General features: G+C 31.1%; 2 protein-coding genes and 2 pseudogenes across 2 annotated transcripts; all 4 read left to right on the top strand.

The window, feature by feature from the left end:
* Nucleotides 1-3,990: 3,990 nt before the first annotated feature.
* LOC125808663 (adenylate isopentenyltransferase 5, chloroplastic-like) lies at nt 3,991-7,462 on the top strand (annotated as a pseudogene).
* Nucleotides 7,463-8,359: 897 nt separating this feature from the next.
* On the top strand, nt 8,360-9,861 carry LOC125808662 (adenylate isopentenyltransferase 5, chloroplastic-like; annotated as a pseudogene).
* Nucleotides 9,862-10,759: 898 nt separating this feature from the next.
* On the top strand, nt 10,760-12,262 carry LOC125808661 (adenylate isopentenyltransferase 5, chloroplastic-like). The gene is made up of 4 exons (XM_049488328.1): nt 10,760-10,777; nt 11,179-11,371; nt 11,462-11,716; nt 11,865-12,262. Exons 1-4 carry the CDS (start codon nt 10,760-10,762, stop codon nt 12,260-12,262), a joined length of 864 nt encoding a protein of 287 aa, XP_049344285.1.
* A 1,277-nt stretch (nt 12,263-13,539) lies between these two features.
* Nucleotides 13,540-14,104, top strand: LOC125808664 (adenylate isopentenyltransferase 3, chloroplastic-like; the record flags this gene model as incomplete). Its single annotated transcript, XM_049488329.1, has 2 exons — nt 13,540-13,762; nt 13,931-14,104. Coding segments are annotated over exons 1-2 (397 nt in total), but the record flags the coding sequence as incomplete, so codon positions are not given.
* Between the last annotated feature and the right edge of the window lie 410 nt (nt 14,105-14,514).

The raw sequence follows: 14,514 nt of genomic DNA, 5'->3' as shown, positions 1-14,514 counted from the left end.
TACAAAAAAAAAACTGTTTAACCAACAATCCTTATTACATAGTTGCATCTCAATCACAGTCCATCACAAACTCTTATTACCATCATCCTTAGTTAGCTCTTGTCATCACCACGAAGTCAACCTTTTCATCAATATGACACCTTAAACCCAGTTATACCTACCAAATTCAAAGGACTAACCCACTTTTATATGCACTTTTTACTAAAATTTCCAATTACCTTCACACAAGTATACTCTTTGAGACTATCTTTACTCATAAGCTTGTCATCCTAATGTCAATCCACTTATAAGGAGCTTACGGTGAATTCAACACTCATCTAAAATCCTCACGATACATTTCACAACCTAAACACATCAATATCATACCTACTTATAAGATTGTACCCAAATAGCGCACACATTTCTACCCATTAAGTAACTATTATACACTATCAAATTCGTTCAGTCTCTCATCAAAAGCGATATGCATTCCTTCGTAGATCAGATCCATAACAAGAGTAACACATTCCATAACTCTAACCAAGTAAGAATTGACACCATTGTAATAGTCGTATCATGACCTTGTTTGGTATACACTGAATCTATGAAGCCACAAAAGAGATTCTAACCTCAATTGGTGCAACATCATTCTCAACATTCGCTAAGTAACTCATACTTGTTATGACAACTTTATTAATTGTAGTTTCCAAAGATACATCTCCATTATCTAGCCATCATTTTAATCATTTCACTTCCAATTGTTAAATCACTTTAAATATTGTATATACCACACAAGTATTATTCTTTTTACCAGGGTAACTAATCTTACTCAACCCCTTCAAATTGCAGAACATTCTTAGTCTGACCAGGCCTCATTTCAATAACTCTATCACTTCCAAACCAGATCTAGACTCCACGCCATACACAACACCCCAACTACCCACATGAGAAACTACGCACGAGTCATCACTATAAGTGAGAGTGAATGAAGTGAAGCGATAAGAATCAAAACCGGAACAAGAACGCACGATAGAGATCCAATGAGTGAAGATTTTTCTTAAAAGTCACTATAGCCTGTCGAAGATAAGTACAGACGTCTCCGTACCGATCCTCGAGACTCTACTTAGACTCGGCTTGTATACACGTGAGACCTATGAACCTGTGGCTCTGATACCATTTTGTCACGATCCAAAAATGGACGTGATGACACTCATGTTATCCCACCAAGACAAGTCAGCCTAACACTCACCCATTACAATATGTAGAAATTTCATAATTTACTCAAAAATATCCCCAAAATCTGGTTGTCACGTGTACAAGCCTCTAAAGTATTACAATTGAATCAAAAGAAAAATACAAGTCTCATATGACATTGTTTCTAGAGTAGAACAAGATCATAAACTGGAGTAAGAAGGATCACTGAGAAGACAAACAACTACTTCACAAATCTCCCAGAAGCCTTAGAAAAGAAGAGAATGACAAGTACTACAAAAATCCAGGCTCGTAACCTACAAAAATTTGTAGAAGCAAGGGGTGAGTACCAAACCACACGGTACTCAGCAAGTAAACCTCTAAACACGAGCTAAGGGGATAGAATACAAGTACTCCTTACACCCCACCCGAACCTTCACAACTACAATCTGTATGAAACCAGCCCAATCTAAAAGTTCACAATTTATAAGCACATATCTCAACAACAACATTCTAACAATCATATATTCTCAACAACAAGCTCAATATTTATCAATTACCACCTCCACAACTACAACCTGCTTAGTACCAGCCCAATATAACAGTTCACAGTTTACAAAGCACATAGCTCAACACAACACTCTAAATATTTCATATCCTCAACAACAACAATAGTTTCATATCCTCAACAACAACAATCGTTTCAAATCCTCAACAACTAACAATTGCATATCTTTAACAATAAGCCCAATATTCATCAGTCACAAGTTTCATAGAGAGGCACTCACAAGATCAACAACAGACAAGATCAAGTTCACCAATAATAAAGAAGTGCAATGCAATGAAATGCAATGAAATGCAATGTAATGTCAAGTATAGTGATGCATGTCTGACCTAATGATACACACCCGCTGTCTCTCAGTCCGGGACCAATGGGGGACATATCCGTCCATGCATCCATCGCGGCGCGCGATACGATCCTCGATAATAGTAACCATCGCGGCGCGCGATATATCCCTCGAAATATAGTATCCGTCGCGGCGCGCGACACGTCCCTTGAAATATAGTATCCATCGCGGCGCGCGATACGTCCCTCGAAATGGTACATCCTCTTTATTTTCTTATTCTTTCTCAATGCACATAACACTTGTCACAACCATGTCTCAGAACAATGCAAATGGCATGTTCACACAAATAATGAGGAGATGACCATTTTCATAACATTGCACAATTCACAACAAGACAATCAGGATACAACATCAACAATGATTCAACAAGACTTTTAAACAATTGATCACATTGCCTTTTATTATCCCTTTTTCATCATTAGAATTAATCAATGTGGACAAGTCAATCCATCACCAAGCCTCATTACCCTAAACACATATTACAAAGAAATATATGAATTCCACACATTTAACAAGGGTTTAGAAATCCACTTGCCTTAAATTGTCGAACAATCACTCTCGGACTTGAGTCTTCCCCTTTCATTGAACTTCCAAATCAAAGCAATCTATTCAAATAAATGACCAAAATAAGATTTCAAAACTAACAACACCCATATCACTACAGGTCTAAGCCTAGACCCAAAAACCCACATCGATTCTATAATCAAAGTTATGCTAATCTTGATACCAACTAATATGTCAACTCTTTCAAGTTCTTTTCCAAATTTCAAGCCTAGGGTTTTGTCTCAATATCTCTAAATAACATAATTTTAATGATCTTTATATATCACAATACACCCACTATTTTATTACATATCTCAATTATTACCAAAACTTGATTTATAATATGATGTTGTACTACGAAATTTCAACTACGAAAGAACAAGCATGTCCAGAAATAAACTATATCAAGAGCCGAAGTTATGAGAACTTATATATGAAACTGAAACTGTTGTACAACAATCCAATCCTATATACATATATATATATATATATCATTGCCATCATTACCTAATGATTAAATCCTTCATCCTAATAACTAATTATTTATACCATAAGAGCACCACTTTGGCAATTCAGATTTCCAATACAAAATCATTTTATTTCTTTCCTAATACTAATCTCATTGCCAAGATACTATTAATTAATCATCGCCGACTTCCAGCCATTACTCCGTAGCACGCCACTTTTCATTTAATTTGACTAATATTAATTAATAATAATAACATTAAACTATAACATGCCGTAATAATGTAATGGTATCCATCATTCACAACAGATGGGATATAGAGTTAAGAATTTAGATAAGCTTGTACCTGAAATTACTTGCCGTAATGAGACTTTAGGTTTTCCATCCATGGCTGCTCTTGTTAATTCTTTTTCTTCTCCTCTGCGTATTTCATGTTTCAACAGTTAGGGCTTTTGGCCCTTATTTCTTATATTCATTTATTTATTTTTATATTTCTATTATTTTCTTTTTCAATTGTTATTAGAAACAAAATAATCTTTTATTAAATTTGAAAATCGTGTCTCTTATTCTACAAGCCATAAATTATTTATAAAAGCTACCAAAAAGGGGTAATATAAAAATAACGGTTAAAATCATAAAATAACTAAGAGGGTCGTTATACATAACCACCATCAAGAAAACTATATTATTTTACATTGTTTATTACATCTCAAGCAAGGTTTGTACTTATTAACCTTATATTTATAAGATTTTTTAATGTATGAGTGTATGCATGAGTGGTTTTCATGAGATTATTTACTATTTTAAACTAATTATTATTATAATTTTATTTTATGTATAGATAAAATGAATAATTTCATCATCAACAACAACAAGTTCAACAAGAAGAAAGTGGTGTTCATAATGGGAGCAACAGGAACGGGAAAATCTCGTCTCTCTGTTGACCTTGCCACCCATTTTCGAGGAGAAATAATCAACTCGGACAAAATGCAAGTTTATGAGGGACTTGAAATCGTGACCAACAAGATCACACACGCTGAGAAACAAGGTGTACGACACTATTTGCTAGGTATACATATTTGAAAAAGACATTTTTTTGTGATTCCTTTATTTTAATGTGAATATTAATTGGCAATTATTTTGTTTCACAATTTTTATTTTTAGGTGAAATTGAGCCAGATTCCAACTTCACGGCCGAAGATTTCTATCTGAAGTGCATTGAATACATAGAAAAAATTTGAAGACTCAATGTGTTCCAATTATTGTTGGAGGGTCAAATTCGTTTATTCAAAAACTTGTGGAAGACCCTGTATTCATGTTCAAACATAAGTATGACAGTTGCTTTATTTGGATTGATGTAGAGCAATCAGTCTTGAACCGTAGAGTTGACACGAGGGTTGATGAAATGGTCAATGCAGGTAGTTTTTGTAGTTATTTTATATATGAATCAAAATATAATAATGACTCTAACTAAAACTTTTCTTATATAGTTTTCTTAATAATACTTTCGGTTTTCAAATATATGTTCACCTAAATAAAACTATTCTTAAATTTATGCTGCATGCAGGGCTGGTGGATGAGGTGCGGCAAATTTTACATTCCAGATGCAGATTACACCAAAGGAATCCGACGGTCCATTGGTGTCCCTGAAATGGCCAAATATTTAAGGGAAGAAAAAAATATAGACGGAGATGATGAATCAAAGAAGATGATTCTTCAAGCTTCAATTTCAAGTATCAAGCGTAATACTCGTATATTAATTTGTAACCAACTTGACAAGATTCAACGATTAATAAATGAGAAAATGTGGTCGGTGCATCATATTATTGCTACTGACGTTTTCAAAGAAGATAGAAAAGAAGTTGTTGACGAAGCATGGAGGAATACTGTTTTGCAACCATGCCTAGATATTGTGGAAAGATTTCTCAAAAATGATGATCACAATATTAGTATTGAGTGTACATAAACTATCATTATCTCTATCTTGTGTTATTTTTTCTCTTGGTCACTTTAATTTTTGACCTATTTTGTACAGTTTGTATCAAACTACAGATATATATATACTATTCTTTTTGTAAAATCATTGTTATTTATAGAGTATATATTTAAGCTTTATAAAAATATTTATTTTAAGGTCCGATCCAAGCCCAAGCGCCAAGTCCAAGTCCAAATCCAAGTCTTTGATATTTAATATATATTAATATAAATTCGTACTTACACAATTACATGAGATCATTCTTAATGTCAAGATAATAGAGTGAAAAAATAAATGACTATAAATGTTTGGGAAGATTCTAACCTTAAAGAATTTAAAGAATAACATTCTTAACTCCAAATTTAAAATTGTTGCATAGACAAAGAAGAGAAAATAATAAATTTGCAATCTATCGGTAAGGATCATTTAAGAAATATATTCTACCTAATTCAATCACGATGATGGAAGCTTCATTCAATAAAACATTTATCTATTATTACATGCTGCACAAGAAATATAAATAATTGTAATTGAAATAGTTATCGATAATTGTTCCTTCCCTTCTAATTGAATTAGACTTAGCACTTATGACGTGTTGTTAAATAGTGTATGAATTGACGCATTATCACTTGAATGTATTCCTTCAGAAATATTATTGAGTTCTTTTTACAATCCTTTTGAAATCCATATTTTCGTCAATCTTGTATGTGATCTCATAACAATGTGCATCTAGAAACTTCATCCTAAAATTATTTAAGCCTAATCACCCAAATTCAAGCTGACGTATCTGTAGGTTTTTTCAAGAATTATTCTTATCCTAAAGATATGATTTTTTTTAAAATTTGGTATATACCAATTCATAAGTTCATAATCACATTTTTCCTATAAATGCCCAGTTATATGCGATCTCCAAACAATGTACATTTGTTAACTTTATCCTAAAATTATTTACTTGTCATTACCAAAATTCAAGTTGACATATCTATACATTTTTCAAAAGTCATTGATCTTATCCTAAAAGATATCAGTATTTCTGAATATGGTATGATAATTAATAAGTCCACAAATACATTTTACTATAAATGCTCAATGCAATCTCTTTCATAACCACCATCAAGAAAAATATATTATTTTACATAGTTTATTACATCTCAAGCAAGGTTTCTACTTATTAACTTTATATTTATAAGATTTTTTAATGTATGAGTGTATGCATGAGTGGTTTTCATGAGATTATTTACTATTTAAAACTAATTATTATTATAATTTTATTTTATGTGTAGCTAAAATGAATACTTTCATCAACAACAACAACAAGTTCAACAAGAAGAAAGTGGTGTTCATAATGGGAGCAACAGGAACGGGAAAATCTCGTCTCTCTGTTGACCTTGCCACCCATTTTCGAGGAGAAATAATCAACTCGGACAAAATGCAAGTTATAAGGGACTTGAAATCGTGACCAACAAGATCACACACGCTGAAAACAAGGTGTACGACACTATTTGCTAGGTATACATATTTGAAAAAGACATTTTTTTGTGATTCCTTTATTTTAATGTGAATATTAATTGACAATTATTTTGTTTCACAATTTTTTAGGTGAAATTGAGCCAGATTCCAACTTCACGGCCGAAGATTTCTGTCTGAAGTGCAATATCTACATAGAAAAATTTTGAAGGCTCAATGTGTTCCAATTATTGTTGGAGGGTCAAATTCGTATATTGAAAAACTTGTGGAAGACCCTGTATTCATGTTCAAACATAAGTATGACAGTTGCTTTATTTGGATTGATGTAGAGCAATCAGTCTTGAACCGTAGAGTTGACACGAGGGTTGATGAAATGGTCAATGCAGGTAGTTTTTGTAGTTATTTTATATATGAATCAAAATATAATAATGACTCTAACTAAAACTTTTCTTATATAGTTTTCTTAATAATACTTTTGGTTTTCAAATATATGTTCACCTAAATAAAACTATTCTTAAATTTATGTTGCATGCAGGGCTGGTGGATGAGGTGAGGCAAATTTTCATTCCAGATGCAGATTACACCAAAGGAATCCGACTGTCCATTGGTGTCCCTGAAATGGCCAAATATTTAAGGGAAGAAAAAAATATAGACGGAGATGATGAATCAAAGAAGATGATTCTTCAAGCTTCAATTTCAAGTATCAAGCGTAATACTCGTATATTAATTTGTAACCAACTTGACAAGATTCAACGATTAATAAATGAGAAAATGTGGTCGGTGCATCATATTATTGCTACTGACGTTTTCAAAGAAGATAGAAAAGAAGTTGTTGACGAAGCATGGAGGAATACTGTTTTGCAACCATGCCTAGATATTGTGGAAAGATTTCTCAAAAATGATGATCACAATATTAGTATTGAGTGTACATAAACTATTATTATCTCTATCTTGTGTTATTTTTTCTCTTGGTCACTTTAATTTTTGACCTATTTTGTACAGTTTGTATCGAACTACAGATATATATACTATTCTTGTCTGTAAAATCATTGTTATTTATAGAGTAATATTTAAGCTTTATAAAAATATTTATTTTAAGGTCCGATCCAAGCCCAAGCCAAGTCCAAGTCCAATCCAAGTCTTTGATATTTAATATATATTAATATAAATACTACTTACACAATTACATGAGATCATTCTTAATGTCAAGGTAATAGAGTGAAAAAATAAATGACTATAAATGTTTGGGAAGATTCTAACCTTAAAGAATAGAATAACATTCTTAACTCCAAATTTAAAATTGTTCATAGACAAAGAAGAGAATATAATAAATTTGCAATCTATCGGTAAGGATCATTTAAGAAATATATTCTACCTAATTCAATCACGATGATGGAAGCTTCATTCAATAAAACATTTATCTATTATTACATGCTGCACAAGAAATATAAATAATTGTAATTGAAATAGTTATCGATAATTGTTCCTTCCCTTCTAATTGAATTAGACTTAGCACTTATGACGTGTTGTTAAATAGTGTATGAATTGACGCATTATCACTTGAATGTATTCCTTCAGAAATATTATTGAGTTCTTTTTACAATCCTTTTGAAATCCATATTTTCGTCAATCTTGTATGTGATCTCATAACAATGTGCATCTAGAAACTTCATTCTAAAATTATTTAAGCCTAATCACCCAAATTCAAGCTGACGTATCTGTAGGTTTTTTCAAGAATTATTCTTATCCTAAAAGATATGATTTTTTTTAAATTTGGTATATACCAATTCATAAGTTCATAATCACATTTTTACTATAAATGCCCAGTTAATGCGATCTCCAAACAATGTACATTTGTTAACTTTATCCTAAAATTATTTACTTGTCATTACCAAAATTCCAGTTGACATATCTATACATTTTTCAAAAGTCATTGATCTTATCCTAAAAGATATCAGTATTTCTGAATATGGTATGATAATTAATAAGTCCACAAATACATTTTACTATAAATGCTCAATGCAATCTCTTTCATAACCACCATCAAGAAAAATATATTATTTTACATAGTTTATTACATCTCAAGCAAGGTTTCTACTTATTAACTTTATATTTATAAGATTTTTTAATGTATGAGTGTATGCATGAGTGGTTTTCATGAGATTATTTACTATTTAAAACTAATTATTATTATAATTTTATTTTATGTGTAGCTAAAATGAATACTTTCATCAACAACAACAACAAGTTCAACAAGAAGAAAGTGGTGTTCATAATGGGAGCAACAGGAACGGGAAAATCTCGTCTCTCTGTTGACCTTGCCACCCATTTTCGAGGAGAAATAATCAACTCGGACAAAATGCAAGTCTATAAGGGACTTGAAATCGTGACCAACAAGATCACACACGCTGATAAACAAGGTGTACGACACTATTTGCTAGGTATACATATTTGAAAAAGACATTTTTTTGTGATTCCTTTATTTTAATGTGAATATTAATTGACAATTATTTTGTTTCACAATTTTTTAGGTGAAATTGAGCCAGATTCAAACTTCACGGCCGAAGATTTCTGTCTGAAGTGCAATATCTACATAGAAAAATTTTGAAGGCTCAATGTGTTCCAATTATTGTTGGAGGGTCAAATTCGTATATTGAAAAACTTGTGGAAGACCCTGTATTCATGTTCAAACATAAGTATGACGGTTGCTTTATTTGGATTGATGTAGAGCAATCAGTCTTGAACCGTAGAGTTGACACGAGGGTTGATGAAATGGTCAATGCAGGTAGTTTTTGTAGTTATTTTATATATGAATCAAAATATAATAATGACTCTAACTAAAACTTTTCTTATATAGTTTTCTTAATAATACTTTTGGTTTTCAAATATATGTTCACCTAAATAAAACTATTCTTAAATTTATGTTGCATGCAGGGCTGGTGGATGAGGTGAGGCAAATTTTCATTCCAGATGCAGATTACACCAAAGGAATCCGACTGTCCATTGGTGTCCCTGAAATGGCCAAATATTTAAGGGAAGAAAAAAATATAGACGGAGATGATGAATCAAAGAAGATGATTCTTCAAGCTTCAATTTCAAGTATCAAGCGTAATACTCGTATATTAATTTGTAACCAACTTGACAAGATTCAACGATTAATAAATGAGAAAATGTGGTCGGTGCATCATATTATTGCTACTGACGTTTTCAAAGAAGATAGAAAAGAAGTTGTTGACGAAGCATGGAGGAATACTGTTTTGCAACCATGCCTAGATATTGTGGAAAGATTTCTCAAAAATGATGATCACAATATTAGTATTGAGTGTACATAAACTATTATTATCTCTATCTTGTGTTATTTTTTCTCTTGGTCACTTTAATTTTTGACCTATTTTGTACAGTTTGTATCGAACTACAGATATATATACTATTCTTGTCTGTAAAATCATTGTTATTTATAGAGTAAATATTTAAGCTTTATAAAAATATTTATTTTAAGGTCCGATCCAAGCCCAAGCCAAGTCCAAGTCCAATCCAAGTCTTTGATATTTAATATATATTAATATAAATACCTACTTACACAATTACATGAGATCATTCTTAATGTCAAGGTAATAGAGTGAAAAAATAAATGACTATGAATGTTTGGGAAGATTCTAACCTTAAAGAATAACATTCTTAACTCCAAATTTAAAATTGTTCATAGACAAAGAAGAGAATATAATAAATTTGCAATCTATCGGTAAGGATCATTTAAGGAAATATATTCTACCTAATTCAATCACGATGATGGAAGCTTCATTCAATAAAACATTTATCTATTATTACATGCTGCACAAGTAAATATAAATAATTGTAATTGAAATAGTTATCGATAATTGTTCCTTCCCTTCTAATTGAATTAGACTTAGCACTTATGACGTGTTGTTAAATAGTGTATGAATTGACGCATTATCACTTGAATGTATTCCTTCAGAAATATTATTGAGTTCTTTTTACAATCCTTTTGAAATCCATATTTTCGTCAATCTTGTATGTGATCTCATAACAATGTGCATCTAGAAACTTCATTCTAAAATTATTTAAGCCTAATCACCCAAATTCAAGCTGACGTATCTGTAGGTTTTTTCAAGAATTATTCTTATCCTAAAAGATATGATTTTTTTTAAAATTTGGTATATACCAATTCATAAGTTCATAATCACATTTTTACTATAAATGCCCAGTTAAATGCGATCTCCAAACAATGTACATTTGTTAACTTTATCCTAAAATTATTTACTTGTCATTACCAAAATTCCAGTTGACATATCTATACATTTTTCAAAAGTCATTGATCCTTATCCTAAAAGATATCAGTATTTCTGAATATGGTATGATAATTAATAAGTCCACAAATACATTTTACTATAAATGCTCAATGCAATCTCTTTCATAACCACCATCAAGAAAAATATATTATTTTACATAGTTTATTACATCTCAAGCAAGGTTTCTACTTATTAACTTTATATTTATAAGATTTTTTAATGTATGAGTGTATGCATGAGTGGTTTTCATGAGATTATTTACTATTTAAAACTAATTATTATTATAATTTTATTTTATGTGTAGCTAAAATGAATACTTTCATCAACAACAACAACAAGTTCAACAAGAAGAAAGTGGTGTTCATAATGGGAGCAACAGGAACGGGAAAATCTCGTCTCTCTGTTGACCTTGCCACCCATTTTCGAGGAGAAATAATCAACTCGGACAAAATGCAAGTCTATAAGGGACTTGAAATCGTGACCAACAAGATCACACACGCTGATAAACAAGGTGTACGACACTATTTGCTAGGTATACATATTTGAAAAAGACATTTTTTTGTGATTCCTTTATTTTAATGTGAATATTAATTGACAATTATTTTGTTTCACAATTTTTTAGGTGAAATTGAGCCAGATTCAAACTTCACGGCCGAAGATTTCTGTCTGAAGTGCAATATCTACATAGAAAAAATTTTGAAGGCTCAATGTGTTCCAATTATTGTTGGAGGGTCAAATTCGTATATTGAAAAACTTGTGGAAGACCCTGTATTCATGTTCAAACATAAGTATGACGGTTGCTTTATTTGGATTGATGTAGAGCAATCAGTCTTGAACCGTAGAGTTGACACGAGGGTTGATGAAATGGTCAATGCAGGTAGTTTTTGTAGTTATTTTATATATGAATCAAAATATAATAATGACTCTAACTAAAACTTTTCTTATATAGTTTTCTTAATAATACTTTTGGTTTCAAATATATGTTCACCTAAATAAAACTATTCTTAAATTTATGTTGCATGCAGGGCTGGTGGATGAGGTGAGGCAAATTTTCATTCCAGATGCAGATTACACCAAAGGAATCCGACTGTCCATTGGTGTCCCTGAAATGGCCAAATATTTAAGGGAAGAAAAAAATATAGACGGAGATGATGAATCAAAGAAGATGATTCTTCAAGCTTCAATTTCAAGTATCAAGCGTAATACTCGTATATTAATTTGTAACCAACTTGACAAGATTCAACGATTAATAAATGAGAAAATGTGGTCGGTGCATCATATTATTGCTACTGACGTTTTCAAAGAAGATAGAAAAGAAGTTGTTGACGAAGCATGGAGGAATACTGTTTTGCAACCATGCCTAGATATTGTGGAAAGATTTCTCAAAAATGATGATCACAATATTAGTATTGAGTGTACATAAACTATTATTATCTCTATCTTGTGTTATTTTTTCTCTTGGTCACTTTAATTTTTGACCTATTTTGTACAGTTTGTATCGAACTACAGATATATATACTATTCTTGTCTGTAAAATCATTGTTATTTATAGAGTAAATATTTAAGCTTTATAAAAATATTTATTTTAAGGTCTGATCCAAGCGCCAAGTCCAAGTCCAATTCCAAGTCTTTGATATTTAATATATATTAATATAAATACCTACTTACACAATTACATGAGATCATTCTTAATGTCAAGGTAATAGAGTGAAAAAATAAATGACTATGAATGTTTGGGAAGATTCTAACCTTAAAGAATAACATTCTTAACTCCAAATTTAAAATTGTTCATAGACAAAAAGAGAATATAATAAATTTGCAATCTATCGGTAAGGATCATTTAAGGAAATATATTCTACTTTCAATCACGATGATGGAAGCTTCATTCAATAAACATTTATCTATTATTACATGCTGCACAAGTAAATATAAATAATTGTAATTGAAATAGTTAACGATAATTGTTCCTTCCCTTCTAATTGAATTAGACTTAGCACTTATGACGTGTTGTTAAATAGTGTATGAATTGACGCATTATCACTTGAATGTATTCCTTCAGAAATATTATTGAGTTCTTTTTACAATCCTTTTGAAATCCATATTTTCGTCAATCTTGTATGTGATCTCATAACAATGTGCATCTAGAAACTTCATTCTAAAATTATTTAAGCCTAATCACCCAAATTCAAGCTGACGTATCTGTAGGTTTTTTCAAGAATTATCTTATCCTAAAAGATATGATTTTTTTTAAAATTTGGTATATACCAATTCATAAGTTCATAATCACATTTTTACTATAAATGCCCTGTTAAATGCGATCTCCAAACAATGTACATTTGTTAACTTTATCCTAAAATTATTTACTTGTCATTACCAAAATTCCAGTTGACATATCTATACATTTTTCAAAAGTCGTTGATCCTATCCTAAAAGATATCAGTATTTCTGAATATGGTATGATAATTAATAAGTCCACAAATACATTTTACTACAAATGCTCAATGCAATCTCTTTCATAACCACCATCAAGAAAAATATATTATTTTACATAGTTTATTACATCTCAAGCAAGGTTTCTACTTATTAACTTTATATTTATAAGATTTTTTAATGTATGAGTGTATGCATGAGTGGTTTTCATGAGATTATTTACTATTTAAAACTAATTATTATTATAATTTTATTTTATGTGTAGCTAAAATGAACACTTTCATCAACAACAACAACAAGTTCAACAAGAAGAAAGTGGTGTTCATAATGGGAGCAACAGGAACGGGAAAATCTCGTCTCTCTGTTGACCTTGCCACCCATTTTCGAGGAGAAATAATCAACTCGGACAAAATGCAAGTCTATAAGGGACTTGAAATCGTGACCAACAAGATCACACACGCTGATAAACAAGGTGTACGACACTATTTGCTAGGTATACATATTTGAAAAAGACATTTTTTTGTGATTCCTTTATTTTAATGTGAATATTAATTGACAATTATTTTGTTTCACAATTTTTTAGCTGAAATTGAGCCAGATTCCAACTTCACGGCCGAAGATTTCTGTCTGAAGTGCATATCTACATAGAAAAATTTTGAAGCTCAATGTGTTCCAATTATTGTTGGAGGGTCAAATTCGTATATTGAAAAACTTGTGGAAGACCCTGTATTCATGTTCAAACATAAGTATGACGGTTGCTTTATTTGGATTGATGTAGAGCAATCAGTCTTGAACCGTAGAGTTGACACGAGGGTTGATGAAATGGTCAATGCAGGTAGTTTTTGTAGTTATTTTATATATGAATCAAAATATAATAATGACTCTAACTAAAACTTTTCTTATATAGTTTTCTTAATAATACTTTTGGGTTTCAAATATATGTTCACCTAAATAAAACTATTCTTAAATTTATGTGCATGCAGGGCTGGTGGATGAGGTGCGGCAAATTTTACATTCCAGATGCAGATTACACCAAAGGAATCCGACGGTCCATTGGTGTCCCTGAAATGGCCAAATATTTAAGGGAAGAAAAAAATATAGACGGAGATGATGAATCAAAGAAGATGATTCTTCAAGCTTCAATTTCAAGTATCAAGCGTAATACTCGTATATTAATTTGTAACCAACTTGACAAGATTCAACGATTAATAAATGAGAAAATGTGGTCGGTGCATCATATTATTG

This window comes from Solanum verrucosum, unplaced genomic scaffold (assembly GCF_900185275.1).
Source record: "Solanum verrucosum unplaced genomic scaffold, falcon-dt-bn FXZP01000683.1, whole genome shotgun sequence".
NCBI classification, from domain to species: domain Eukaryota; kingdom Viridiplantae; phylum Streptophyta; class Magnoliopsida; order Solanales; family Solanaceae; genus Solanum; species Solanum verrucosum.
The sequence above is the reverse complement of the archived record's forward strand: the minus strand, read 5'-3'. Positions and strand labels throughout refer to the sequence as shown.